The 27,482-nt window shown below is 36.3% G+C and overlaps 1 protein-coding gene across 2 annotated transcripts; it reads right to left on the bottom strand.

Annotated features, from left to right (window-relative positions):
- Positions 1-394: 394 nt before the first annotated feature.
- On the bottom strand, positions 395-27,482 carry LOC134740784 (glycerol-3-phosphate dehydrogenase, mitochondrial). Of its 2 annotated transcripts, none has more exons than XM_063673399.1 (16): positions 27,257-27,482; positions 24,081-24,175; positions 21,901-22,069; positions 19,328-19,550; positions 18,941-19,104; positions 18,472-18,605; positions 18,073-18,230; positions 17,559-17,752; positions 16,989-17,183; positions 16,226-16,347; positions 15,951-16,087; positions 15,489-15,642; positions 12,003-12,191; positions 10,954-11,052; positions 4,119-4,268; positions 395-943 (listed from the first exon to the last, which is right to left on the bottom strand). In XM_063673399.1, exons 2-15 carry the CDS (start codon positions 24,171-24,173, stop codon positions 4,134-4,136), a joined length of 2,166 nt encoding a protein of 721 aa, XP_063529469.1. In that variant the 5' UTR covers positions 24,174-24,175; positions 27,257-27,482; the 3' UTR covers positions 395-943; positions 4,119-4,133. The 2 variants fall into 2 exon arrangements, with proteins under 2 accessions (XP_063529469.1, XP_063529468.1); XM_063673398.1 differs by lacking the exon at positions 10,954-11,052 and adding an exon at positions 10,366-10,464 and having other exon boundaries at positions 27,257-27,475.

Genomic DNA, 27,482 nt, shown 5'->3' with positions numbered 1-27,482 from the left:
GCAAATACCTAATTGATAATAAGTAGATTACTAGTAGACGTTCATTAGTAGGTAGACGTTGGGAATGTACTGATTGTTGACTGTATACGATACGGCATGAATTTCATCCTTTTATAATCAGGTCCAGCAAACTTAGCTTCTTTTGCATGCTTTATTTATCTGACGTTCATTTAAAGGGGAGTTAATTTAAAAAGCCCAACCTGACAATTAAAGTATGTGGTATTACCTGGTGGACAAACATGTTGCCACATAAAATGATATAAATATAGCTAAAGTATCTACATATTACAGGATAAGAATAACGTAATATAATGAGTGTATCTATTTATGACATAAAATAGGTACCTGCCATACCTATTGCAAATCTGGGAAAATTAATAAAGTACACAAATACTTGATTAAAAATTGATTTATTAAATTGCACATTTTATAATATATAAAGATCTTGTTCAAATTGTTTAACATATTTTAGTTTCAGTACACTTATTCGTTAGCTATTTGTGGCTATATAAAATTAGGTATAATTTTTTATTTCTGAAGAAGTATTCACATGGCGTTAAAAAAGACTTGGAAACAGTCAATAAGTCCTAGAGAAATGTAAAGAATTTCTAAGGGCCTACAGCTGATATGTAGGTACTACAAGGTTGTCTTTGTAAAGAAGATGATAAATAACATTTATTTTATTTTTATAAACCTGTGTTGTATACAATAAAGTGATTACTATATCATTTTGTGTAAGTACCTACTTATAATGAAATGTTGCAAATGCTTTTAGCTACAATCAAATATTTGAGTTCACATAATGCAATCTAAAAGCTAATTATAAATTAAATTAATGTGTTGGTCTAACCAAAAAACTAATTTTAAAGAGTAGTGCATGGGTTGTTTTGGATTCCTAATAATACTTATGACTGGATTAGGTTAGATTAGATACGCCTTAGACCTGTAACAAAAAAAAACTATTAGTGCTTTGTGCATTTAAATAAAGAAAACACGAAATCGACAGCTCCGCAGTTTATACCTGTACCTACGCATGCTTTGAGGATTGTAGCGGTAATAGGGTACCTGACAACTCGACAAGGCTGATAACAAAGACATATGTAACTCCGTATAAGATTAATAGTCTAAGGAAAAACGCGGCTCGGAAATAAAGAAAAAGTCATTATCGGATAGATGGCGTTGACCGTTTGATATTTAACACATATCAGCGAAAGAACATGGGTCAAAATCATATAAAAAAAGATATCCATATATATCGGAGCACTATGTAGGTTTCAGGCTATTCAGGAATGGCTAGGTGTACTAGGTATATAGTACGTTCCGTAGGCGTAGATATTTAACGTGAGAACTCGTACGCGAGGCGTCATGCAGTCCCTTCATTGCTACTGTCCGAACAGAACCACGTTCGATCACCGAGTGTGCCAGCTCCCATGAGCTGCACCCTCACTCACGTCTACAAAAACCATGAGCTGATTTATTACCAAACAGAGCAATTTCTAGGAACACATTCAAACTGTATAAAAACAGCTTGGCGCCATCTAATACGTTCCCATCCTACTTAAATGACAGATTTATGGCACTTAGCATAAGAGTCGTTGGCTACAAGTTTTTATGATATGCCATATAAGCTACCATTATTTGAATTTACTAGTTTTATCACTTGCGCGTCGCCCATATCATTACGTAAGGATGTACGGCTTACGTGAGGACAAATTGATTATTAAGTCTCCTTCAAAAGATTAAAACGTTAATACAAACAAAATTTGAATTCATTGCGCTTCTTACTTCTTCCAAATAATTAAAAAAATAACAGTGAAAAAGAACCAATTCTCTTTCAATATTCATGTAACATCACTGTACTTTATCAATACTGTCCTTAATCACGGTACTTTATAAGTCATTTAAATTAACTCTGTTTCAAAGTTTTTTGTTCATGTTTTTACCGTCTTCCCAAGTGTGTCTGCAATATTTATTTTTTTATTGCTAAACAACTTTATCTATAACACAGCGTGATGAGACAAAAGTCCTGAAGTGTCGTCATGTTTACGACCACAAAAAAAACTCGACCCAAATACCTCCAAAAAGCCAAACAGCTAACGGCCACTACCAAAAAAAAACAGCAGGTACAACGTGACCGAATGGTACAACACTGATTCATTGTCAATAGACTTTAGACTCTATTTCAATGGAATCTCAAATTATCTCAATCGTGTTAGCCCATCTACGAGTTTATAATAAAACCAATAAAATGCTTCACCGTACACTATAAAAAAACTGGAAACTGCAACATGTACGTTTTTCTAAAAAGGTTGTAATCATTCCGATTTGAATTATAGCGGTTCTAGGAAATGTATGTAAAGCATTCAGATTCAGATGTTTTATTGGTAAAAGGCAGTCATTTTACATGTCATTTCAAGTAAAGATATCTCCATGTTCTCCCTCATCCAAAATTTTGAAAAAAATACATATTATAGGACGTTAGTGGGTGTATTACCAGTGAAAAAATTAGAGCGGTCCCTAACGTGAAAGTGAAAGAAAAAAAAATCTAAAAAGTTTAATTGGATTTATTTATTTCTTTTTCTATGAGATAATAAAAATATAATTATGGTCATTTAATCATCTTTATTAAATGTACAATATATGCCAAGCACGTTAAAATTGGTTGACTAGAAAAAAAAATATCAAAGAAAAATAAAATTTCATTTTTTTTTAACAAAAGCTATAACGTTTAGGGTTCTCAAATTTGGCACAATAATAACTAATGTAGAGCCACACAATCTATAAAAATTACAAGACCAAACTCAAGGGGGGCAGAATCACTTAGCTTATCTTGGCACGGCCTTTATTACCAAACAGAGCAAATTCTAGGAACACATTCAAACTGTATAAAAACAGCTTGGCCCCAGGCCCCATCTAATACGTTCCCATCCTACTTAAATGACAGATTTATGGCAATTAGAGTTTTGAATGATTCACGGTTAGTTTCACTAGACTTATATTGACCGGGATATAGACCGTGATTACCTTTTGTATTATTTGTGAGCTCCCGATATTTCGACGCAGTTACATGCATCATGTTCACGGGTGACTGAAGATAGCGGGTGGGTGTCAAAGTTGTGTAGACAGCGCTCTGTCTACCCTCATTCTTGCGCGTCGGCTGCGTTCACTTTCAACGTTACCAACGGTCGCATTCACACTTGTTGGTCCGGTCGCGTTCACACTCGTTGGTCTGTCCAAACACACTACACTCACGGTGTCACTACGCGTGTTTGATTCGGATATCACTGGTTTTTTACACAAACAAATCACAGGATTCCACACATTTGACAGTTTAAACCCATCTTCACGATTAAAATTTTTGTATTTGTGAATTTCAACGGCTTCTCTTACCAATCTTGGTACATAGTGGCGTTCTGTCGAAATGACCTTGGGACTATGCAACTCGATCCAGTGATTTGTACCCGACTCAAGGAGATGCTGAGCAATAGCTGACTTGCGAACGTCATTGTTCTTGACCGCAGCAATGTGTTCTTTAATTCTGCAGGCAATAGTGCGTTTGGTCTGCCCAATGTACGAACTACCACAGCTGCACTCAACTTTGTATACACCAGGTTTTTCCAGGGGAAAATTGTTTTTAGGCGACCGCAGAAATTGTGCAATTTTCCTGTGCGGGGTGAAGATAGTTTTTACAGAGTAGTTATTTAGTATTTTTGATATCTTGTCTGAGCTCACAATCGGGAGCTCACAAATAATACAAAAGGTAATCACGGTCTATATCCCGGTCAATATAAGTCTAGATTTATGGCACTTAGCATAAGAGTCGTTGGCTACAAGGTTTTATGATATGCCATATAAGCGACCATTATATGAATTTACTAATTATATCACTTGCGCGTCGACATATATATAATATTCTCATATTTCGTATCGGATATTATTATACATTCTCATTTTTAGTTTTAGTCGTGAGTCGATAGATGGCAGTAAATTTACTGTGACTACAAAATTTACTATGTCAGTAACCCTCTATCCTATCTATTCTCATGCTGACAACCTGACTCGTTACAACAGTCATTTGTTTGACAAATTTGTCAAAACAATTGCATATAGGTACTTACGATATGAAGTTTAGTTTACAATCCGCCACCGCTTCTGTCGACCGTGATCCTTTTCTTCAGCATTTCCTTTTCGTGATATTCCTCCTCCATCTCAGCCATGCGGGCGAAACGGGAATAGGCCACGTGGCCAGATTTGATGGCCGACATCATCTGTCGTTCAATTAAGGGTTAGTACATTTATACACTTTGTACAGATGTATCAAATTACCTGATGATCCGCTCAAATCCGTGCCTGAAGAAGACTAGGAAAAAGTAGTAGAAAAATAAGGTTTGCCTACAGCCTACTGGAAATATTTTTTGTCGAAATCGAAACGGGCAAGCTTTCTATATGTTTTTTTTTTTTGTGAAAAGCATCCTAGTACAGAATAATAGTACAGGCAACACTGGTCCTTTAAGCGAATCATCTGTATTTTTAAAACATTTTGCATAATTTTTCTGAGAATTTACAAATTTGCCGCCTGTTTTTGAGAATAAAACTGTGGCAAATTAGAGTCGCTTAACTTCAAACTCAGGTAAATCCATCTGTCAGATTATGCGATTCTGATATAAAGAAAAGGTAGATATATGCTGAGAGGGTCGAATGGATTTACCCAAGTTTGAAGTTAAGCGACACATTATATAAAAGCAGTATCAAAATTTGAATACTATTTACTCGTATCGTATTCGTTCAAAAGCTTGTCATAAATAAATGACAAAACGTTTTAAAATGGTATTAATTTAAATTATTAAAAATTTCGAAGCGCTAAGATCCAGTTTTTTAAAATGGCGGATAGAAGAAATACAAATAATAGAAGGACCTGTCAAAGGAATGCTTTGCAGTGAGCAAATGACAGTTTTACAATCAATTATACGGTATTATAGTCATACTTGTTATGAACAAAATGCTGCACTTCATGATAAAAGCAAGCCGCTCTGCACAGTGATAGTAGGGACCAAACTGAGCGATTTGACCCGCAGCAGCGGCAGTTTCACCCCTTAGGAACAGAGATGGCGCCACTTCTTTAAAAAATATTTCAAAAAATTCTACAAGGTAAACTAATGAACCGATTTAAATGTTTAATATCTCAAATAAAAGCTTATTATATACATTACTTTTAAAAAAATACCCCAAAAATATATACTGAATAATTTCGACAAAAAACGGCATCTTAAATTTTTATTTTTTACTCGATTGATAGTTTTTACTTGATTTCTCAAAAAAAATGTATGGAACATGAATAGTTTAATGCATGTATATATTACTGAATAAATAACAAGTGTTATAAAAAAAACCCGACACCGATATCTCTCATACTTCTCGAATTATGAAAGTTTGAATGTGAGTGTAAATTTCTTCAAGATATATTCCAAATAATTCTACAAGCTAAACTATTCGACCGATTTTAATGTTTAATATCTCAAATAAAAGCTCATTATATATACTACTTATAAAAAGATATTCAAAAAACATATACTGAATACTTTTGGCAAAAAACGGCATCTTAAGTTTTTTTTCTTACTCGATTGATAGTTTTTACTTGATTTCATAAAAAAAAATTATGGAACATGAATAGTTTAATAAATATATATATAGTACTGAGTATATAAAATTATTACAAAAAACCCGACACCGATACCTTTCATTCTTCACGAAATAATTAAGTTCAATTATGCACGTTCTTACAAATAAATTCTTTAAAAGAAATCTTCAACCGCAGTAAGTGCACTGATTTTAATATGAAATGTGTCATATGAAAAGAAATCACCCAATTTATTTTAATAAATAAAAAAATAAATAAATAAAAACTGAATAAAGTTTTTTCCTGGTGCTGAATTACAAAAAAATATAACAAATCTAAAATTAGGAATTATTTTTATTTAAAGTGACTACATTTGTAAACAAAACACTTAAATGTCCTCTTCGGGTTCACCGGTAGATGTAAAACTGAAAAAAAAAGTCGTTTTAAGAAGTACTTGTACCATTTCAATACTACAAAATCACCGATCATACATGAACTGGTTGCTGTAGATTACTGTTGGATAATTTTTGTGCCTGTTGATTTACTGTTGAATTATTTTTGTGCCTAGTTGATTACCATTAAACCTATAATTTTGCGCCAGACCTATAATCAGTGGTCAGCATGCAAAATAACTCTGGATTGAAAATTACATTAACTTACTTTTGATTTGTACAGCCACCTTTGCATGATTTACACTGGGCTGTGCATGGTAAGCTGACGCGACGATACTCACAACGCATAGTTTCGCAGCCAGATTTGCAGCCAAAATGGTCCAAGAGGCTTAATTGCGACCAAATCGCTGTAACTGCCTACCATTCCGGAGTCCAACTCTCTTTTTCCTCAGTCCATCCCCAAGAAGATGGACATGGTATGGAAACTTCTGGTTTCATAGCTTTTCCCCATATATGGCCCTCTTGGTAAGCCGCTCGAAGTGCATGTTTACAGAGAGCAGCTGGTGTAGGTAGCAGGCTTGTCACAAGCTTGTTTTTTGAAGCAAACAAAGATTTGTGAACTTCATTTACGTTTATGTGTTCCGTTTGGCCAAACAATAACACAAATCTAGGGTAACTTTATACTAAAATTAAAATATGTAGTTACACACCTGACAACTGACAAAATCAAAAACTTAAAAGTTGACATACTCCTATTTTCCCGTCTTTTTATAGTGGCCAGAGAAAGGCAGCTTGATCTGAACGAATTCTTCCAGTACGAAAACCAAATTTGTCCACCTTCGTTGTCAGTCAATGGAGGGCGTCGTTCAGGGAACAAATCTGATTTGGCCGAGAAATTAGAACCTGCCAACCCTGCCACCTACATCAGCTGCTCTCTATAAACATGCACTTCGAGCAGCTTACCAAGAGGGCCATATATGGGGAAACGCTCTGAAACCAGAAGTTTCCATACCATGTACATCTTTTTGGGGATGGACTGAGGAAAAAGAGAGTTGGACTCCGGAATGGTCGGGCAGTTACCGCGATTTGGTCTCAATTAAGCCTCTTGGACCATTGTGGCTGCAAATCTGGCTGCGAAACTATGCATTGTGGGTGTCGTCGCGTCAGCTGGCCATGCACAGCCCAGTGTAAATCATGCAAATGTGGCTGTACAAATCAAAAGTAAGTTAATGTAATTTTCAATCCAGGGTTATTTTGCATGCTGACCACTAATTATAGGTCTGGCACAAAATTATAGGTTTAATGGTTATCAACTAGGCACAAAAATAATTCAACAGTAATCTACAGCAACCAGTTCATGTATGATCAGTGATTTTGTAGTATTGGAATGGTACGAGTACTTCAAAACGACTTTTCTTTTTCAGTTTTACATCTACCGGTGAACCATATAATTTGACTTAGAACGTAGTGATTATATGCTCTTTGACATCACCTAATAATAATTAGTTGCCCGTTTATTTTTGTATTTAATACACTGACAATTATCTGACAATTATCTGATTAAATTCGGCTTATATGTATAAAAACTACTAAATTGACAAATTGACCTACTTTTATATTATACACTTAGATTTAAGATTAGATCCTAAGTATGCATGTAATATTGCTATGCCCCAACGGGGTCCATGTGGAACTACCAAGAATTTGTAATACCTATAAAACCATGGTTGCAATAAATAAATATGAACCCGAAGAGGACATTTAAGTTTTTTGTTTACAAATATGTAGTCACTTTAAATAAAAATAATTCCTAATTTTAGATTTTGTTATATTTTTTTTGTAATTCACCACCAGGAAAAAACTTTATTCAGTTTTTATTTATTAAAATAAATTGGGTGATTTCTTTCCATATGACACATTTCATATTAAAATCAGTGCACTTACTGCGGTTGAAGATTTATTTTAAAGGATTTATTTGTAAGAACGTGCATAATTGAACTTAAATATTTCGTGAAGAATGAAAGGTATCGGTGTCGGGTTTTTTTGTAATACTTTTATATACTCAGTACTATATATATATATTTATTAAACTATCATGTTCCATAATATTTTTTTTAATAAATCAAGTAAAAACTATCAATCGAGTAAGAAAAAAAAACTTAAGATGCCGTTTTTTGCCAAAACGGTTCAGTATATGTTTTATGAGTATTTTTTTATAAGTAATGTATATAATGAGCTTTTATTTGAGATATTAAACATTGAAATCGGTCAAATAGTTAAGCTTGTAGAATTTTTTGAAATATATTTTGAAGAAATTTACACTCACATTCAAACTTTTATATTTCGTGAAGTATGCGAGGTATCGGTGTCGGGTTTTTTTTATTATACTTGTTATTTATTCAGTAATATATTCATGCATTAAGCTATTCATGTTCCATACATTTTTTTTGAGAAACCAAGTAAAAACTATCAATCGAGTAAAAAAAAAAAACTTCAGATGCCGTTTTTTGTCGAAAGTAATCAGTATATATTTTTTGAGTATTTTTTTAAAAGTAATGTATATAATGAGCTTTCATTTGAGATATTAACCATTTAAATCGGTTCATTGGTTTAGCTTGTAGAATTTTTTGAAATATTTTTTAAAGAAGTGGCGCCATCTCTGTTCCTAAGGGGTGAAACTTGCGCTGCTGCGGGTCAAATCACTCAGTTTGGTCCCTACTAGCACTGTGCAAAGCGGCTTGCTTTTATCATGAAGTGCAGCATCCGGGCAAAAAATGGCCATAACAAGTATGACTATTACGTGTCCATAAATGTTCAAATAAATTGAAGTTTTGTCATTTATTAGATAATAGTAGATTGTGTCACAAGGGAGTAAATGACATGTTTACGGCGAGGGCGTACAGCCGTACATGGAATCCTAAACGAAGCGAGTATAATAGAATCCCGAGAGTAGCGACTGCGAGGGATTCTAAAATATAATCCTGAGCGTAGTGAGGGATTCAAGTGTTCACGCCCAAGGTGGAAATAATTTTGCTACCATGTGACACATACTGCTTTTCACATCACCTATGAGGAAATTATTATGTTTCAAAAGATTATTCAAGGTCTAAATATAGTACTTATACAAAAAAAACGAAAATAGTGACCTAGAACAGAAAAGTGCCACTGATCCCTCCTAGCAGAGAAGAAAAATGCCAATTTGATCCCTCCTAGCAGGGAAGAAAAAGCCCTCTTCCGAATAGGTGACGTGAAAATGTTTTTTTTTTCAGGAGGTTTCTAGGTTTAATATAAAAACAATAATTCTAATTAAAGCAAGTAATAATAATACATCTAGTTATGACAAGCACAAATTTTAATAATTATTAAGTTAGAATTATTAGAACCTCAGCGTAAAATGAAAATTGTTAGTTCATAATTGTTAATATATAAACATTGCATGCAGTTGTGGTATAGTTCATGCAGTGTGACAAAGACACGGCAAGCGACATATAGCAGCAGCAAGAATAGTAACATTGTGCAACGAGGTGGGTAACCGAGATTTTGTAAACGAGGTCTATTACAGACTCGAGTTTACAATATTCTTACCCCTGGAGTTACACACAATATTCATCACACTTGCGAAGAAAAAACTAAATTTTAAGCGTAATAATTATTAAATACGTTGACATATCAAGCATTCGTCCGCCATATTGTCATTTCTTGATAGGTTAATAGGCATCGAAGGCACAGACCTTTGGCATTCAGTCACGATTTAAAATTGTGTAAAATTATTTTGAACGGCTATTAAATTGATCAAATTAAGTTTTTTTTTTCACAATCCATAACTCCCGCGGGAACAATATAGGCCTTTACCCTTCAGTACACCTGCATGAAATAAGATCTCTTTCAAACAAGTGTGATGAAAAAAAAATCAATCGTTTAGAAACTTTGAAGAAGTAGACAAGCGATATATATGTTATAATAAATAGTCCACACCGAGCAAGATCATTCAAATAAAAAAAATAGCGCCAGTATAAAACATTGAACTTAAATAAAAAAAAGTTTTTAGACTAGCTAGGCCTTTGTCGATGGTATACGAAACGCAGTCGAGAGATTGCTTTTGCTATATTAATTATCCAAAAGAAAGCTGTGGATATATTAACTTTGCTTTGAATACTAAAATTTCATTTTGGGTGACCAGAATTTTAGTCACAGTTTTAGTTACGTTACGTTTACTTCGTACAAAATGCCTGTAGGTACATAGTTACGTGCCTCGTGTTATTGAGATCATACAAAATCAAACAAAATAATTTCTTTAATAGCAAATTAAAAGGGCAAGGCCTTGCAAAAAGATCATTCAAAACATTAGATATGGACCTGTAAGTATTCGTCGAGCTCGACTTGGCCGTTCATGTTAGTGTCGATCTCTTTCAGAATTTCGTGCAACTGTTCCCCGGTGACTTCCTCGCCGGAGGCCTGTGGAAACGCTCCGGAATCAAGCAACATGGACATGAGAAGCGATTAGTGAACACCATGCTATACGGAACTTGTCAATTTGCCACATCATGGACAAAAGATAAACAATCGCAGAACACAAAGGAAACATCCGGGATTACAAGACGGTGCATCTTTTTCAGATCTTTCTTTTGAGTACTCGTTGTAAAAGCAGATAAAATTGTTTGTTGATTTTGCACACAGATATAAATATACCATGTATACGTGTATCTATATCTGTGATTCTGCACCATAGATTTTGAGACTTTACCGTAGTTTAGCCTCAGTCATTCAAAGACTTATTAACACGCGCTCTCTAAAATCTTCTTGTGAGTTGACTGACTGTAGTTAATCTTTGCATGGAGATAGTTCCATATAGCATAGTTCAGTATTATTTCACACTATCTGTGAAAAATATTCCCAACGACGACACAGACATGATATCCTCTAAAGTATCTTTCTCCCCTCTACCTGCAGGTAGTCTTGTATTTCCATCTGACCGTGGTATGTCAGATGTATCTCGGACAGAAGGGCGCTTAGTTCTGCGTCGGACGGCTTCAAACCCATACTCTATAACATTTGTGGTTAGAAAAATATAAAAGGGGTCTTCAGTTAACATACCAATGTTTTAAGACCGAAACAAACTTTTACTCCATTGATAGTACTTGGAAGAAAACATCGTGAAAAATTTGACCATTCTTAGCTCAAAGTAAACTAATATTTCCTGGTCGTTCTTAAGTAACATCAAATTCAAAAATATATCCTTTACTGTTAAGTTATTTCGTTGATCGCAGTTTAATTACTTTAAATAACAAAAACTGAATTTGTAAGGATTTCTAAAAAAATTCAAAAGAAGGATTACACAACTTTGGGAACAAATCAAATTATTTTAATAAATATTTTGATGGCTTTAATATATGACATCTATTTCAGTTTATAAAAGAAGGATTACTTATTAGTTGCATTATACAGAAACTCTTGATTAACATTTTGAATCCTTCAGGAAAATTCCATTAAGGGATCCCATGCTCCAATGACCTTCGATCTGAACCCCTTTGTTTTTTTAATGTTTTGTGTAGCTTATCATTTTAACAGCAACGGCTTTAAGCGATATAGTTTCCCATATTTACTTCAAAGTTCATTGTCTTCGAGATATTTGGCATCAATGTTTAACAATTTTAGGCCAAAAACTTGTTTTCTGGCCATATCTTTTGTCCTAAGAACAAGTTAATTTACTTTCTTATGAAAATCTTTCTATCTTTGAATCTTTTTATTTCATTCATAACTTTTGTGTTAATAAGTTTAAAATTAAAACCTCTGACCAGTTTTTAGAGACGTCAAATACGAACCCAAATATGTAGATTTCCTATATGTAAGATCTTTCACAGCAATCGAGATACGAAAAAATCCGGTAGACAAAAATGTAGTGCAAGAGTAGGAGATTCAACGATTCAAAACTTGTCAAAAATCGATGAAAACCTCGGGTAGCCCCTTAATGATAATGAACCCTATCACGTTACCTTAAGACTCCTCCTAATGTCGTTGATTGACACGTATCCCTTCCTATCGGCGTCAATGATCTGGAACCGCTTGATGTATGTCTGGATCTCGTCCTTGCTCAGGTTGATGGGGATCTTGTCGCGACTGGCGCGGTTTACGAAGTGACCCATCTCGTGGCATAAGAATTCGTTGGCTTTGTTGATTTGTCTCTGAAAGTGTTTTAATTGTAATCAACATTTAACAATCAAATTTGTTAGAAGTGATTTTGTAATACTGTTGCCAGAAATGTAGAAACATTATTATTTATCAAAGTTAAAATTCCTTGTACGGTCGAATTCACAAACATCTTTACAAGCCAAAGTTACCTACAAAAATATATTCACACGACCTTTTTGTCAGTGTTAGTGCTTCTGGGCTTCTTCCGCAAATCGACAACCATTGTGCCTATTTTGCGTGAAACGAGGTAGCGCTACTCTAGCCACCCCAGCTCCTTAATGAAGCCTAACAATGTTTTCAGGTTGCTAACTGCCTCTTTTAGTGTGCACGGAGTTCCTAGGTATTTGCTCCTGTACACTTCTACCTGTTTGCAGTCTATGAGAATGTGTTTTGTTGTTTCCTCTTCTTCCATGCACGCTCTAGTACAATCGAATTAAGTCTAACCTCGAAATCCTTCCAAAGTTATGAAATTTGGTATGTATGTTAAATAAAGGTCTCTTTTTCATGTCCACACTATTTGACATTTGGGGACCTCGAGGAATCGCCATGTGTAGAACTTAATAAGCTTTTGTTTCGCCATACACAGCATTCACATTAAACCCAGATATTCCGAAAAAACAGAAAAACCAAAAAAGACTTATACTTTTCAAGATGGCGTTTAATCCCCGTGGTCCCCGAAGCTCCAATTTATTTTAGTAAATTTGTATTGCATAGCACTCGTGTACCAATTATGGATCTACTGATGTCTATTTTATTGAAATCCACTCAATAGTTTAGGCGCTAGGAGTAAAAATATGATTTAATATTCGGCGTCCTCTCAAGGCGGCTGTATTGATTTTTCTTTAATAAAACAAGTGACGTAGGGGAGAAGACCGCTAGGCTGAAGTGGGACTGGGCAGGTCACGTCTGCCGCATGCATCCGGATAGTGGATGCCGCAAAAGAAGCGCGGACGTGGCAGGCCCAGGCGGAGATGGCGGGACGACTTAGACACCTTCACTAATAACTGGCCGGAAACAGCTCAACAACGGGAGTCATGGAAATCTAAGGGAGAGGCCTTTGCCCAGCAGTGGGATACTACAGGTTATTAAAAAAAAAAAAACAAGTGTAAACAGGTTGTGAAGAGCAAGAGGAATCTACCGATATGTCATTTTAAAAAATCCGTCCAGTATCCTGAGCTACAGGATGTACTGATTTTCAGTATTTAAACCCATAACCCTACTTTCTGTTTAAGTCGCAGTCGAGTAAAATGTTGCAATTGGGGTAGAACGTGTACAAACGTATAGACAAAAGTGGAATTCATATTCCTCCAAGTTTCATATTAAGAGAATATCCCCTGAAAGGGTATAAGCGCTAAATCTGGATTCAGCTATTATTTTCTATAACAAGATGTATTTTTTCCGCAGAGATATCTAGGACTGTTTTGTGTAGAATTTAATAAGCTTTAATGTTGCCTTACACCATATTTTCATAAAGAACGTATATTTAGAGTAAAACGCAAATTTCTCCAGGATGGTACACATTTTCCAAGATGGCGGCGATTCCTCGAGATCCCCAAATGTCAAATAGTGTGGACATGAAAAAGAGACCTTTAATTAACATACATACCAAATTTCATAACTGTACTACTCTGCACATGGGGCTGTACGTTTTACCCATATTGTGTAGGTGTTTGTTTAGTGTGTTATGTCCTGTAATTAATCCTACTATTTTACGTAGTTGGTGTCTAGGTGTTTTCAGAAGTATTTTGGTGAGCTTGTAGTTCAGTTCCGGTAAGATATCCTTGTTCTGCCTGCATGTGTCCATTTTATTCCAGTACTTATTGTGCAGTTGTCTGTGATGTAGGTCTAGTTGGTTGTGTATGTAAGATATTGGTAATAGGGGTATGATGGGCTTGGGTCCATATGCCGGTGTTTCTGAACCTTTTCTGGCCAGTTCATCCGCTGCATCGTTTGCTCTTGATTCACTATGCCCCTTTATCCATTGAACTGTTACTTTTTTGACTTCTTTGCTCACTTCAATGAGGATTCGATGACATTCGAGTATAAAAGGTCTGACGTAAGTTTGTCGCTGCATAGCGCTTGTAGTACTGATTTACTGTCTGACAGAATTAGTATATTTTCACGTTTCATTTGTCGTCTCGTCTTGTTATAGCATTGCAAGCTTCTATTATTCCTACACATTCAGCTTGGAATACCGTGTTGTGTTCACCCAGGGATTTTGAGATGTGTTTTTGTCAGTGTATTAGAGGCGTGTAAATCTATTTTTGGAATGTTGGCTTGTACCTAAAGATGTTTGTTAACTCGACTGTACAACGTTAATACAAAATGGGGTGGAAAAAGTGACCCAAGACCCAAACTTCACAAGGGAGAAACCAGTGGAAGAATATGATTCGAGCCCTACACCCCAATAAGAAAGGAACCCCAGGACGAAAAAAGAAGAAGGCAGTAAGTACAACAGTATAGTATGGACTCCAGTTTAAGGGAATAGGATTTAGATTCCACACATATAATTAAGTATTTATGAACTGAAGTTAAAACAAGTGGTGTTAGGTCTTGTTGATACAAAAAATAAGCAAACGCAGATAAACAGAACCAGAATATTATGAAAGGGATGCGGAAGATAGATACGAGTCGGTGACAATGACCATGAATACAAACAAAATCATACCAGTCATGACTCTTATTAACAACATGATGATGATGGTAGAAAAATACTTCAAATCGGATTCATTTTTATGGTTATCTTACCTTTGGCATTGGCATGATGTCTGCAACCACTGGTTACGTTACGTCTCTACGGTCGCTTGTACGTTGAGGAACGTGAGCCGTAGACTTAATGCATGACAATGAAGGTAGAGAGAAACCATTCAAAGCTATTATTTTCATGGTTATCCTACCTACTTTAGTCTACTTGAACTTACTCCTGCATTTTCTCAACGACAACTGGTAACGGTAACGCATCTACGGCCGCTAGTACTTTAAGGAACGCGAACCGTAGATTTAAGCACACATGATGATGAAGATAGAGAAGCCATCTAAAATAGTAATTATCGATACAAGTGCGAAAAATAGGAAATTCGAAACGAGTGGCTATAAATTAAAACACGACCGAAGGGAGTGTTTTAAATCGACACGAGTTGCGAATTACCTATTCGCAATCGCACATGTACATTTTACAGTACATATGGCCCTTAAAATTTCGACATAGTCATGTAATGTGCTAATTATCGCACTAGTGCGGTAAAGTAGCACCATATGTACTGTAAATATTATTGTTATGGGTACCCTACCTTTTTCTCGTCGTTGCTCCATTTGAGCTCCTCCTGCATGATGTCGGCGACAACTGGTAACGCCTCTACGGCCGCTTGTACGTTGAGGAACGCGAGCCGTAGGCGTCTTGCGAGCATGTCCACGCATGTACACGCGTACTCCCGGACACCATATCTGTGAACACGGACGATTGCTTATGTAGCGAGTTTAATACAAAGCTGGACTACAGTACAGACATAGACCCAAGAAGTGGGAAGACTCGATTGTTCAGAAGGTGGTGTTTTTATCAACACTCATTCATAATTCCGTTTGTATGAGGTTCTGTACCTCTACATCAATTTATATTCTGCATACACCTACTACTGTCGGCCGAATGTGAATGGACTCTCATTATGGCTTTGGCTTTACGATCGCTTGTACGTTGAGGAACGTGGCCGTCATGTACATAGGAATTCTCGAAAAAATAAGTCAATTTTTCTAACCTGATTTCAGCATCAATGTAAGGGAATTCTGGATGAATTTTCTTGCCGATAATAGGCCATCTCTTGCCGGTCATAGCGGCCATCTTAGCAACAGCAAACGCTCTATCACCGTATGACTTGGCCAAGTGTTGTGCTACCTGAAACAAATGCAAAAAAGGTGCATATTAATTTGACAGAAAAAAAAAACAAATTGACAGATTACCTACATATTAAAAATTGCTATACGACAGAAGTTACATCTACTAGTCGTTCAGTGTACTTGATTTCACTCTTACCTCCATCTCCAAGCCAAAATCTTGTACTAATCTAATGTACATGGTGGGAGTCCAGCCGTGAGCGCCTTCAAGGAGGAATGCGTCGGTCTGGCATTCGCGGAACAGCGGCTTCAGGTTGGCGCCTGAAATATAACGAGTTTTGTGAGTTATGGCATTTTGAATCGGTATCACAAGAGTTGACACTAGTCAATAAGTAGTTACCTATTTGATAATGGGAATTCGAAGAGAAGCTTCAAATAGGCACAGATTTCCCTTTAGATTTAAGAGTTACTCTCTTATACAATCAGGACTGCAGTGTTTAACTATTAGTATTAGAAGCTTAAATTCTGTAAATTTTAGAAGATACCGAAAGTACAACGTATCTCATAAAGGCTGTATTTTGGTGAATCAACTTTTAGAACACTGATTTCGTGTTGGGCAGAAAAATACAAAAATGGTGTGTCCCTGATGTTTGTATGGGAGTAAACTTTTCTGCCGCGTTACCATACAAAATGTAACATTTATCTGATCAAGTTGTTAATTTTAATTAGTTAAATTAATACTCATGGATCTAATAATGCCCGTGTAAACAAAAAAGTAAAAAAATCAACGTGGTTTTTAAAAAAACTATTTTTCTTTGCTAGTGAGTCTAGGGACACGAAATTAAGTGTTCTAAAAGTTGATTCACCCATTTTCGAGTTAATTTTGCACCCGGCAGAGCTAATGAAATCACCAATTGGATTATTAGACTGGAAAATATCAGTCTTTGAATCTTATCACTCACTTTCAATAGCAGCGTCGACGGTTTCAGCCGCCATAGCACGGTACGTGGTCCACTTGCCACCCGCAATAGTGACGAGGCCGGACTTGGATACGTGCACGATGTGGTTACGGGCCAGGGACTGTGTGTCATCCTTGTTGGGATCGGAGACTAGGGGTCTGATGCCGGACCATGCTGAGAGTACATCGCCGCGACGGACTGGAATTAAAAGCTATTTTATTGGTACTATAACGATGGGTTTGTTGTGATGTAAAACTTTTATGGTAATCACAGCCCCTCCCTCTAAAACTCCTAAGGGTATAAGCCATCTGCAGCGGTTAAACCCTAAAATCTAGAAAGTTTTAAGCACACACATTGTGGATCTCCCTCTGGAGCGTAATAAGGTTATTATAAATGCCTTGACAATTTAGAGCATTAAGGTTGAATGATTTCATGTCATAAGCTTAATCTGAAGTTTTATACTCGTAAATATAAAAATGGGAATAAACCTTGATAACAAGTCAGAAGAAAAAAAACGTTTATATTGAGAACGTGGATCTACACTACAACAACTACAAGCAGCTAAATACAAACCTTCAACATCAGGATTGAGATAGTTTTTGACTTCAGTGAGGATGAACAGAATCTCGTCTTCCGTCGGCTTGGGGTTGTGCGTGACCTTGCAGGGCATGTCGGTGGTTCCCGCTATGGTTCCCTTCAGCCAGGGCAGGAAGAAAATAACGCGACCGTCGGATGTGGCCGGGTCTAGGAGACCCATATGTTCGGGGCTGAAAAGAGTTTTTGTTTTGTGAGACTTTTTCGTCAAGATTTCGATCATACACAGTTGAAGTAAGCTTGCTCCACCAATATAAGTATCACCCTTATTTTTAACTTTAATATGTAATATGTATTACCTGTATTAGATTATTTTAAACCGGGTCACTCACGTATTATTAAGTCGAATAGCTCGACATGTTTTAAATTGTAAATGTTGTAAATTGGACCGAAACATGTCGAGCTATTCGACTTAATAATACGTGAGTGACCCGGTTTAAAATAATCTAATATGTTTGAGTCTCACGGGAGTTTTATAGTTAAAATGTATTACCTGTAATAACCAGGCAAGACAATGTGAACTCCGCTGGACGGACAACAGATCTCTTTAACCGTGGGCTCGTCCATCTTGCGGATACTGTCGGTGAAGGGGCCGGTCGCGTTGATGATGCACTTTGCTTTCACATCCCATTCCTTGCCGGTAATCTCATCCTGGAATTTATCGTCAGCAACATTTAGTACATTTCGTTTCGCGAGCGTTAGTCGGGAAACATATAAGATAACAGTTTCGGCCAGCAGTATTTCGATACTTTATTCTAACTTTCGATTTGTTCTAGTTGCAAATTATTTGCATTTAAGATAAGAACAATTTTTAGACCTAAATGACTTTTCATTTTACCTCTAGGGTTTACTCGAGACCTGTTCTCATACGTGATTAAAAATTATGGTTTACCTTAACCCTAGCACCGCTGAGTTTTCCTTCAGTCTTGTGCAGCTTGGTGACGCTGACGTGATTAGCAATTGTTGCGCCATGCCGAGCTGCAGTCAGCGCGATGGCCAGATTCATTCGAGCGTCGTCTTGTTGGCCTGAAACAATAGCATTAAGTTACTGATCGACAGCAAATTGACATTGGCTATGCTATCTGCAAAGCGAAGTATTTGGTGGATGAAGTCTAACGTATACTGTACTGTACTTCATCAACTAGAAAAGGCTTCTCTAACTCATTATTATTATTATTTTTTATCAAAGTGTATGTATTGCTCACCCGGTATTGTATTGTCCTAGCTCTAAGTATAATTAGTATACATACAGTGTTGCATGGTAGGCTCTATGAAATTGTACTTCTTGTTACTAACACTTATATGGGTCATGCCTGAATTAATTGATTACTTATTAAATTAAATTTTAATTAACTACTCACCATCATAATATACGATGCCACCACAGAGATTATCCGATTTTAACATAGGGAACAGTTCCAGTGTGTTCTTTTTGGACAGATAATAGGAGTTCTTCACGTTCCTGTCGCCAGCTACCACATCGTACATTTTGATACCGAACCAGTAATAGGGTACTTGCCACCATCTGGAGAAACAAAATCAATGTGCTATTCAAAACTAATATGCCAAAGAAAGGCAACTTCCATTCAACTATCACAGGAGATGATCGGAATTTTCAAAATAATAAAGGAATTGACATACTAAGACACGTAACAAATTGTTTGTTGAAGAAGTAGATAGCACTGTACGACCCCGCAGTAGCATGGGTCACTGTGGGACGGTCGATTATCTGCAAAGGTTATACTAACTTATATACCGGTAACAAAATCGGTAGTGGCCTGGTCAAATGCGGCGCCACCTCTAACATATTAGCTCTCTCGTGCAGCGCTTCCTTCACCATCTTGTACTGGTCGTAGTCGAGCTGCATGATAGCTTTCTGCAGGTATCTGACGCCGCCATGGATGAGTTTGGTGCTGCGGCTAGAGGTGCCGCTGGCGAAGTCGTCGGCTTCGACGAGGGCTGTACGGAGACCTGAAATAAGATGAAACCTTAACGACGAAGTACGACTTTCGTACTGTAAAATAAAATAAAAAAATATGGTCAACCTTAGCGCGGTCGCGGAGTTGAGGGCGTTCGCGGAGAGGTTTGACTGCCAGTACCTAGCTGAATCGTCAAATGATTCACGTGCTGGTGTCCAAGCCTTCTTAAGGCTTGACAGGGCGTTATTGTGTAGGCTAGGACTTAAGTTTAATAGTTATGATTTTATTATTTATTTAATTTTTAATTTTAATGTAAATTTTTATTTAATAATTTAATTTAAGTAATTCAATTTAATGTAATATACTAATGTAATGTGATATGATCCTAAGTTGGTCGGAATAAATAAATGAATTATTAGCTCTACCTAGTCTAGTGCAGCTATTCTCAAAGTGTGCTCCGCCGATCCCTAGGGCTCCGCAAAGCCTCTGTTAGGGCTTCGCGAGAAAACTTGTAATAATAAGAAAAAAAACAGCTCTTCTATAGGTATATCCAGTCCACTAACCACCTAACCTTTTTGCTCGTTTAAAGGTATAAGATATACTTACTAGGTATAACAGACTACAATCATCAAATCAGACCGTCAGTTATTGACAGTTGTGTCAGTCAGTAATATGGATAATAGTTAAATGATGGTAATATGTAGGTAACGTAAGGTTTTTTGTTCATTCATTTCATTTCTGATATCTGTAAGATGATGAAAGATAACTAATATCTGTTCTGTTGCCCTATAAACATGCCTCTCTAACTATAATAAATAAATTCATTTATTTCGACCAACTTAGGATCATATCACATTACATTAGTATATTACATTAAATAATAGAATTACCTTATAGTTCAAATTAAATTTAACATTCAAATTAAATTAATTAATTAAATCATAATTATTTCTTAAAATCTAACCTAAACAATAACGCCCGGTCGAGCCTTAGGAAGGCTTGGACACCACAACTATGGGGTTTTGAACCTCATGTGCAAACCTATTAAGTAGTGGGTGTCAAACACCCGTGGCCCCTCTAATAATGAACATCCTAAATATGCGTTGCGTTCTGGACTGACCACGGCTCTGCATTGGCATCTGGCTCATTGCACTCACAAAAGGGTCATACGACACATACGAGCTTGCTATCTTAGGTCAAGGTGACCTTGTCTATACGTACAACAACAGACCGCGCGTAGACAGCTGGTCATCACACACGAGGCGATATTGTGCGCGCGAGCTGTAAGCGAGCGCGCAATAAGAAAGCCGATGTGTGTAATGACCAATGCACATGCGTTTCATACGACGTTTTTCAACACACTTGCGAGAAAAAAAAGAAACTCATAATCAAATTTTAATAGTTAAAACAGTTAGTATTGTGTGTTGCATCTGTCATACTGCCGGCCGCCCCTCGCCCCGGCCGCGGGCGGCGCGGCGGGCGGGCCGGCCGGGTCGCGCACTGCGCAGGCGGGCGGGCGCGCCGGTGCCCGCTAGTCTGACCAATTAAAGGCTCCCTTTCCATGCATATTATTAGCAATCAGTTACCTTCTTAACTCAGTCGGATAATATAATCAAAGATAAATATAACTCCGTAATAGATGGATACAGTCTAAGGAAAAAACGTGCCTCGAAAATCACGAAAATTTGATTCTCGATCAGATGGCGCCACTAGTTTTGGCCTACTCTCGTATAGAGGGCGCTGACGGTTTCGTTTGTTATTTATAATTTTAACGTATATCAGTGAAAGAATATGGGTCAAAATCATATAAAAATAATTAATGCAAATAAAAAAATCATTTATCTATATTTAAATACATTTTAACGTATTTTTATAAATCTTCATTCTTAGTTTTAAAGTATGTCGATAGATGGCAGTGAATTTACAGTGGTTACAAAATTTACTATGACAGTGCCGCTCTATCTTATTATATCCTCTTTGATATAATGAAAAAGCACGAGTGGAATAATACACTGAAAGAGCACGCGTATTTAATATCTAGGATTATCAGCCAAAAATCGGTGGAATAAAAACGTCGTTTTGAGCAAGTGTGTTGAAAAATGAATTTACAGTACATATGGTGCTACTTTTCTGCACTAGTGAGTAAATAAGCACATTTCGTAACTATGTCAAAAATTTAAACTGCCATATGTACTGTAAAACGTTGTACGATTCACGTGCGAATAGGTAATTCGCAACTCGTGTCGATTTAAAACACTCCCTTCGGTCGTGTTTTAATTTATCGCCACTCGTTTCGAATTTCCTCTTTTTCGCACTTGTATCGTAAATAACTATTATGTACTCGTATTATGTTCGTTTTTGTAATAATAAATATTTCCTAAAACCTTGTTTATGGTCCTAACCTCTTGTGCAAGCATCCAAAGCGCAGCCGACACCAGTGGCGCCGCCACCGATGATAAGCACATCGTAAGTATGTCCGCCTTGCAAGCTGGTTATCTGTTCAGTTCGGGACGGCAGCGGTCTCTTCTTGCGTTCAGTCTTGGCCGAAACCGTTGATGGCTTGTACCAAATCTGGAAAGGAATTCCCGGTAAAATACTATTACGATACTAGTGCGAAAAATAGAAAATTCGCAACGAGTGGCGGTAAATTTTAACATGACCGAAGGGAGTGTTTTAAATCGACGCGAGTTGCGAATTACCTATTCGCACATGTCGTATCTGATGTATCGTACAAAGTTTTACAGTACATATGGCCCTTTAAATTTTCGATATAGTTACGTATTGTGCTAATTATCGCACTAGTGCGGTAAAGTAACGCCACATGTACTGTAAATATTATAATGTACTAATTATATACCTACTGTATTCATAATTTAACTAAACTGCCTTAATATACCGATAGGTGAATAGATACCTACCTAGCTACCTACTCTTCAATTCATTTGCACGTTCAATGTTCAATGAACTTTATCAATAATTCTTATATAAATATTATTTATTTAAGTCTCAATATTATATTCTGATAAAATATAGTTATCTAAGGTTAATGTTAAGGATAGACGAAACAAAACTAAATTACTCAGGTACCTATAACTAACACAACTTTTAGTAACCATATTTCACAATCGTTACTTACTTAAAAATGTGTCAACACTCGACAATGACAATTTCTCCAATTCGCTTTTGGATAGACTTAATTTCAAAAATAATTGAGGAAATAAATTTTTACATTATTTTTATTACTTAATTGTTACATTAAATAACAAAAAAAAGCAGCAAACTAGAAATTAAAAACCTTACCACCAAGCAATTAAAATCGAAGCTTCACGAATGGCTTAGCACTTTAACCTATGCTGAAACCGAGAGCCTTCTGAAAGGAATTTAGAACACTGGTTCTAACACACCTAACTTCTCCCTCGCACACACACGCTCACCCTTACACACACGCACATTCACATTAAATCACATACCTTAAGTAATTAGTGTAATTACCAATTGTTATATCTACTATTATAACCTCTGCAGCTCTGTTTCCTTATCTTAGACCACTCTTAGACTAGTTAGTATTTAGTTGTAGCCTAGTTTAACTTAACTTATCAATAGATTTGTAAAATACGTTCATATTACTCTTTGTATCAATTCGCGCCAAATTATGAAACTCTGATGTAAGCTGGTTTCCTACGGGACAGCCTCAGCCCCGCCTAGTGTAGGAACCAGGTCAACTGGAAGGCACAGACCCTGTTCTTTCGAATTCTGCACTGTACTTATAGCTCTTTATTATGTGTAAGCATCAACTTGAATTTGTAAAGAGGAATAAATATGTTTTATGTTGTTTTTTTTTAAATGAAAAAATGTGTTATAGTACCAAAAAAAGTCCAAAAACATTAGACATTAACACTTGATAGTCACTCTATACAAAAATGAACTGTCATTGTCATACGGATCGTACGGATCCTCATTGGCCGCGTCAAGTATAAGTACAAACTATAAAGATGTCCCACCAAAAATGTTGCCAAGACGAAACATAAGGCTCACACTGTCAAAAACTTATCACTGTCAGATCTCTTGTAGAGCCAAGCTTCTAACTCTACAAGCCCTAACTTCACAAACTACACCTTAGTCAAAATATGTGGCTTTGCCGTTTAACGGGGTGATTTTGGGGTTGAAAACTACCCCAAATATATACAAAATTTCAACTAAATCGGTTCAACGGTTTTTTTTTTTTTTTGTTTGTGTACTAAGAAGGTTTTGGTTGATGATCATCAGTGAGTCAGTGACGAAATCGGGATTTTTTGATATTAATAAAATCTATAATATCAGAAGAGCTATGCAATTTAAAATTTGTTATGCTTAATAAGTCCACTATTGACATCATATCCCGAGTTATTTTTTATCTGGTATAATCCAAACCAAAGTTATGAGGGTTCGAAAAAACGACGAAGCGTTTCGAGAAAAGGTAGGTAGTGCCCTTGCGCTTCGCTTTGCTCGTCTTGGCGGGGGCACTCCCGTGCCCCCAGATTGGCTCTATTTCTGTTGCTATACGACAGTTATCTGTGGTCGCGAGGGTTTCCTCGTTACTTACGGCGGGCGAGTCATCTGCGGAGAGAGCCCATGCTGCTAGCGCTGCGCCGGCGACGCCTGTGGCGCCACCAACAAGTAATCTTCTTCGTGACATTACTGAAATTCAAGACTTTAATTATTGCCGTAGTCAAAGTAGCTGGGTGTAGTGATGGACGTTTGGGCATATGCCCAAGGTGAACATTTTCCCTTTTATGAAACTGAAAAATAGAGCAGTTAATTTGTCAGTAAACCATGCATTTCTATAACACTATTTATTCAGCGATTTCGACGGAATATACAATTATTTATTTTGAACTACCTCACGTACACGGACAGAGGAACAGTTTCCCGTTGAACACGAAATCAAACTTCAATTTAAATGCATTAATTTACTACAGTGGTCCATGTTATAATTATAACTTCAACTATGTAGGTAGTACTAGAATTTTCAATATTACTGTGGAAATTTACTACCTACTTGGAGATAGATATATTGTTACATTAATTTTATTAGTTATATTGTAGTTTGTATTTAATTTGGATGTATGTATTTTGTAGCCTTTAGTATAATTTTGAGATAGGTATTTGAGTTTAGTTTAAAATGTAAGTAGTTTGTAAGTTATATACTTACAGAAAATTTTAAAATTTGCTATGGGTATATAAGTAGTTATACGTATTGGTATAAGTAATCTAGATAACGGTGCAGGATAGCGGTTTCTTAGAACTGCTAGAAAATAGTGATATTTACCTAATCATCACGCGTACAATGTATGCCTCTCGTTTTAGTTAGCGTGATACGGAGAAATAAGCACTATCTCCTATGCTGGTTTACGTCATAATATGGGGTGATACAACATACAACTAAAAAATCACCATACACTACCTGACATATATCTGTAACAATAACAATTACCGTAACCAAGTGCCTGAATCACGTAACGTAAGGTCAACGTACCTACTTCTACGTTTGTTACGTTTAAGCCAAGAATTCGAGGGAGAGTTATTTTGGTATTTTGGAACAGCTTTTGAGCGCGTGATGGATATGCGTATTTTTTACATGTTCATACGATCAGCTGACGCCTTTTCCACCGCGATACAACCGGCTGACGATTTTTTAAATTCACAATAGCATCTAAACTAAACTACCATCTGACACAATATCAATCGGGACTATCGGGAGGCGATGACTGACGATATATGCTCCTGGCCCGCGGTCTATTAGGCCTAAAAGATTAAGTTTGTAAAGATATGATAACCCTTATCTTATCAAGTACTTACCTAGATTGAATCTGTTCATTAGTTAGACGGATTATCACTTCCGACTTGTCTGTCTAACCGGTTCCCCTGATAACGATCAAGGCCGCATGACATATCGTACGCGCTCACCTAATAATAGCGAGTTTAATAATATCCGCAAAGTACATTGTTGATTGTAGTGCTGTAATGCGTGTTCGCAGCTACTCAGGTCGCTAGATTTTAGCCAAAATACAATGTCGTTGGCCGCATAACAGAGTTCGATCTAATCGGAGATAGGTGAATGTTGGCAGACGTTCGACGTTCGTCGCATTCAGTTCCAATTTTATTTGAGACAGCCACGAGTTTACATGCCATCAATACGTACTTTATTCTATACTCTTCGTTCAATAGCGTTTATACCACGCCGGTAGCCAGAACTAAAATAGCCTGTGAGCTTGTGAAATAATGACTGCGGTACGGTTTAATACAGACGGACGCGTGAAGTCAGGTGACCCTTGCTGGGAATATCAACTAATGTCTCGTAACTGTAAAGGCACGGTTGCACAAGTATGTGCACTGTGTGTTTCTTTGCTGCACAGTGGACATAATAGTTAGATATCTTATTATTTATCTATAATATCTCTCCTGAAGGGCTAATAAATCCCTTTAGAAGTTGTTAAACCGATGAAAACTATCTGCTTATTAATTTCGTATAAAAATATTTTGTCATCACAATAGTCGAAAAATGGGTGCTGTATGCAGAAATACCGTTGCTAAAATTTTTGTAAGTAATGACTAAGAAAATGTAGTGATTTAAAGGTTAATGATTTTCACCTATAAATAATATAAAAACCTATCCCCACGTGTACCTAAACTGAACCCCTCACGCACAACGTAGGTATAAAGTTTTAATTTAATTTTAATTTATTTACGCCACAAATGCGTTAATATCTACCAGTCAACTTTAGGGCAAACAGCGATAGTTAAACTGACCATTGTTAACCCCTATCACGCTGCTGTATAGGGATAATCAGTTAACTGATACGACGACGATACCTTCTTTAACACTAAAAAATGATTTTATGCAAAAAAAAAACAGTGACTGCGAATGCTGCCTAATATTTGAAACGTCGGCATCGGAAATTAACATGTACATAATTTAACGTTTCATTTACTTTAATTATTAATAATCTCTGGAGTTATAGGATTGGTAGTTAGGAGGTACCCAATTACCCATCCCTATTATCTCTAGCCTCGTAAGGCCCAATGTGCATTACAATGTACACTTGTTTCTCATTCAAACCTTTCAGAAACTACATAAGGTAGCATTTCATTTGTTTTATTGTTTTCTAAAACAAACTAAAGTCATCCTAATCTACTTTACAACAAGGTTCAAATTAAAAATAGGGAATCATTGTATGGTGGGCCTTACGAGGCTAGAGCAAACTAAGCGGAAGGAGAATAAGCACTTGCCATCGGTAGGTACTATTGTTGAATAAGCACATGTATTAAGACAATAATTCAGTAATATTAATAAAACTGCTATACTGATAGATCTAATCAGTCTCTAAGTATGATTAAAGAAATAAAACTTGTTATAGGTAACTCCATATAATGGATTAAAGGCCTTGAGTTGCAACGCCAAGTAGGATGATGTCATTGATGTCATAAGGCAGCATAGGCTTTTATTTCACACCGAGATATTATCTTGCAGAAAAAACAAGGCATTTTTTAAATAATTTCATGGAAAATTGTGGAATTTCCAAAAAGTATTTCAGTCAAATTATACCTAGACACCTAAAGTAAATTTAGCTAAATGGAAAAACTAAAGTAGTTAAAATAAGTGCAAGAAAAAATTAACATCGCGAATACCAATAGACTTAAACGCGAACTTCCCATTATTAAATTTAAATTTACTATAAAAATGAAGTTAAAATGAATATGAACTCGTTTTACACTCACCTTAAGCAATTTAATTGTATGAAGGAAAACTACGTAGAAAACATTTAACGAATGTTAGGTATATTAGAAGAAACAATTTAACTAGGACAACAAGGTTACCGTATTCGAAAAAGGATAATTTTGTATGAACACTACAAAATTCCCTTATTTAATTCACTTTATTCTGTATGTTATGTAATTTAACATTACACTAAAGGGCGAGAATGTTGTTTTAGTTAACACTTAA

The sequence above is a fragment of the Cydia strobilella genome, chromosome 4 (genome assembly GCF_947568885.1).
Source record: "Cydia strobilella chromosome 4, ilCydStro3.1, whole genome shotgun sequence".
Classification (NCBI taxonomy): domain Eukaryota; kingdom Metazoa; phylum Arthropoda; class Insecta; order Lepidoptera; family Tortricidae; genus Cydia; species Cydia strobilella.
Note: the sequence above shows the minus strand (reverse complement) of the source record. Positions and strands in the feature narration are given on the sequence as shown.